Source organism: Herpailurus yagouaroundi, unplaced genomic scaffold, assembly GCF_014898765.1.
Source record: "Herpailurus yagouaroundi ecotype Mexico unplaced genomic scaffold, PumYag 251, whole genome shotgun sequence".
In the NCBI taxonomy this organism is placed as follows: Eukaryota; Metazoa; Chordata; class Mammalia; order Carnivora; family Felidae; genus Herpailurus; species Herpailurus yagouaroundi.
The window spans coordinates 340,024-341,651 of NW_024412468.1; the positions used below are offsets into that span (position 1 = coordinate 340,024).

The 1,628-nt window shown below is 54.2% G+C and overlaps 1 protein-coding gene across 2 annotated transcripts in view; it reads right to left on the bottom strand.

Moving 5' to 3' along the window:
* TRPC6 (transient receptor potential cation channel subfamily C member 6) overlaps nucleotides 1-356 on the bottom strand; it is a 137,787-nt gene extending 137,431 nt beyond the window's left edge. For both annotated transcript variants that reach the window (XM_040460838.1, XM_040460836.1), the window contains exon 1: nucleotides 19-356. In XM_040460838.1, coding sequence (XP_040316772.1) covers nucleotides 19-188 — 170 coding nt within the window. In that variant the 5' untranslated portion in view covers nucleotides 189-356. The remainder of the gene's footprint in view (nucleotides 1-18) is intronic.
* Nucleotides 357-1,628: the final 1,272 nt, after the last annotated feature.

Sequence of the window (1,628 nt, forward strand, 5' to 3'; positions counted from 1 at the left end):
CCCCCCCCCAGCACTCACCCGCAGCGGTGGTAACCCGGCTCCGGCCGCGGGGGCTGAGCCTCGCCGCCGTCCCCCGGCCCCGCGTCCAGCAGCAGGTAGTCCCGGCTCTCCTGGCGCCGTGCACCGACCCCAGCCGCCCTCCGGGGAGACCCGGCCCTCCGGGGCGCGAACGCGGGGCTCCGGTTCATGGCCGGCCCGGGACCCGCTGGCCGGGGCGCCGCGGGGACCAAGTGCAGGGGGGGCGTGCGGGCTGCGCGGCTCCGAGCTCCGCCAGCGGCTCCAGGCCGGCCTGGGGGCGAGTCAGCACTGGGGGCGCAGCGGGGGCCCCGCCCGGAGCGCGGCCGGAGAGGGGGCCCCCGCGGTGGGGGGGGGCGGGAGGTGGGGGGGCGGAGCGAGCAGAGGCGGGCGCGGGGCCCGACCCACGAGTTACCATGCCGACCGGACGCCCGCCCTGCGCCCGCGTCCTCCCGGCCGCCCCCTCCTTTAAAGGGATCGAACCCGGCTCTCGGAGAGGGTTGGGGCGGGACAGCCGCGTGCTCCTGCCGCCTGCTTTCCTTCATTCGTTCCTCCCTCCCTCCTTCATTCCCTCCTTCTTCCCGCCTTCATTCGTTCCTCTCTCCCTCTTTCCCTTCCCTTTCCTTCCTTCCGTCTCTTCTTTCCCCCTTCCTTCTTTCTTTCTTCGACTTTTTCTTTCTTTCCTTGTTTTTCTCTTTTTTTTTCTTTCCTTCCTTCCTTCCTTTCTCTTTCTCCCCCCTAAAAGTCCGCTTATTTAGAAATCATACATATTGACAACTTTCTAGAAGTTCCTTTAGGTAAGTTTCTTGTAGAACCAAAGGAACTTTTTTTTTTTTAGAGGACAAGACCCTCTCCTTTCTCCAGATTGTCTTCATTTTCTTAAAGCATTTTCTCTCCTATTCCCAACCCCTGGAGATACTGCAACGCTTTACTTTAAAATGAACAACGTTCCATGTTCCCAACACCAGATGTGCACAGTTCCTGAGCAAACCAACAAAAATAGGCAGGCATTTTCTGATGATACGATAAAGAGGACAACAAGCTGCTTACTTCAGAGGAAACCTTTCCTTCCATCACTGCAAATGCTGAAATTATTTCTCTGCCAGATGTTCCCCACATTTCTAAACTGTTTTTAATGTTAAGACTGAGTTTTAAATGCTGATTTAGTCTTCACAGATGTGAGAAAGCTTCTCAGTAAGGATGAATCCATATCTGTAGTAGTTGAAACAGTAGTCAATTAGGAATCCATCCACTCATTCATTCAATGAGTATTTAATCAATGGCAGCTGTGTGTCAAGCACCATTTTAGGATTCAGAGGTAAATTTGCCTGATAAGGGCCCTATCTGCCTTCAAAGAGCTTTCATGGAAGAAAAGGACACAGAGTAAACAGGCAAATGAAAAGTACCAGACAAAGCCTACAGTGAAAATAAGGTTGGTGTGATACTAACTGGGACTATTTCAGGTTAGGTGGTTAAAGGAGACCTCTTAGAGGAGGTGCCAGTTAGGTGAAGAGACCTGGGGAGGAGCCGGACTTGAGAAAATCAGAAGCCCATTACAATTGGATTGAAGACAGCCAGACTGTCTGAAATTCCAGAGGAAAGGTACCTTCGCT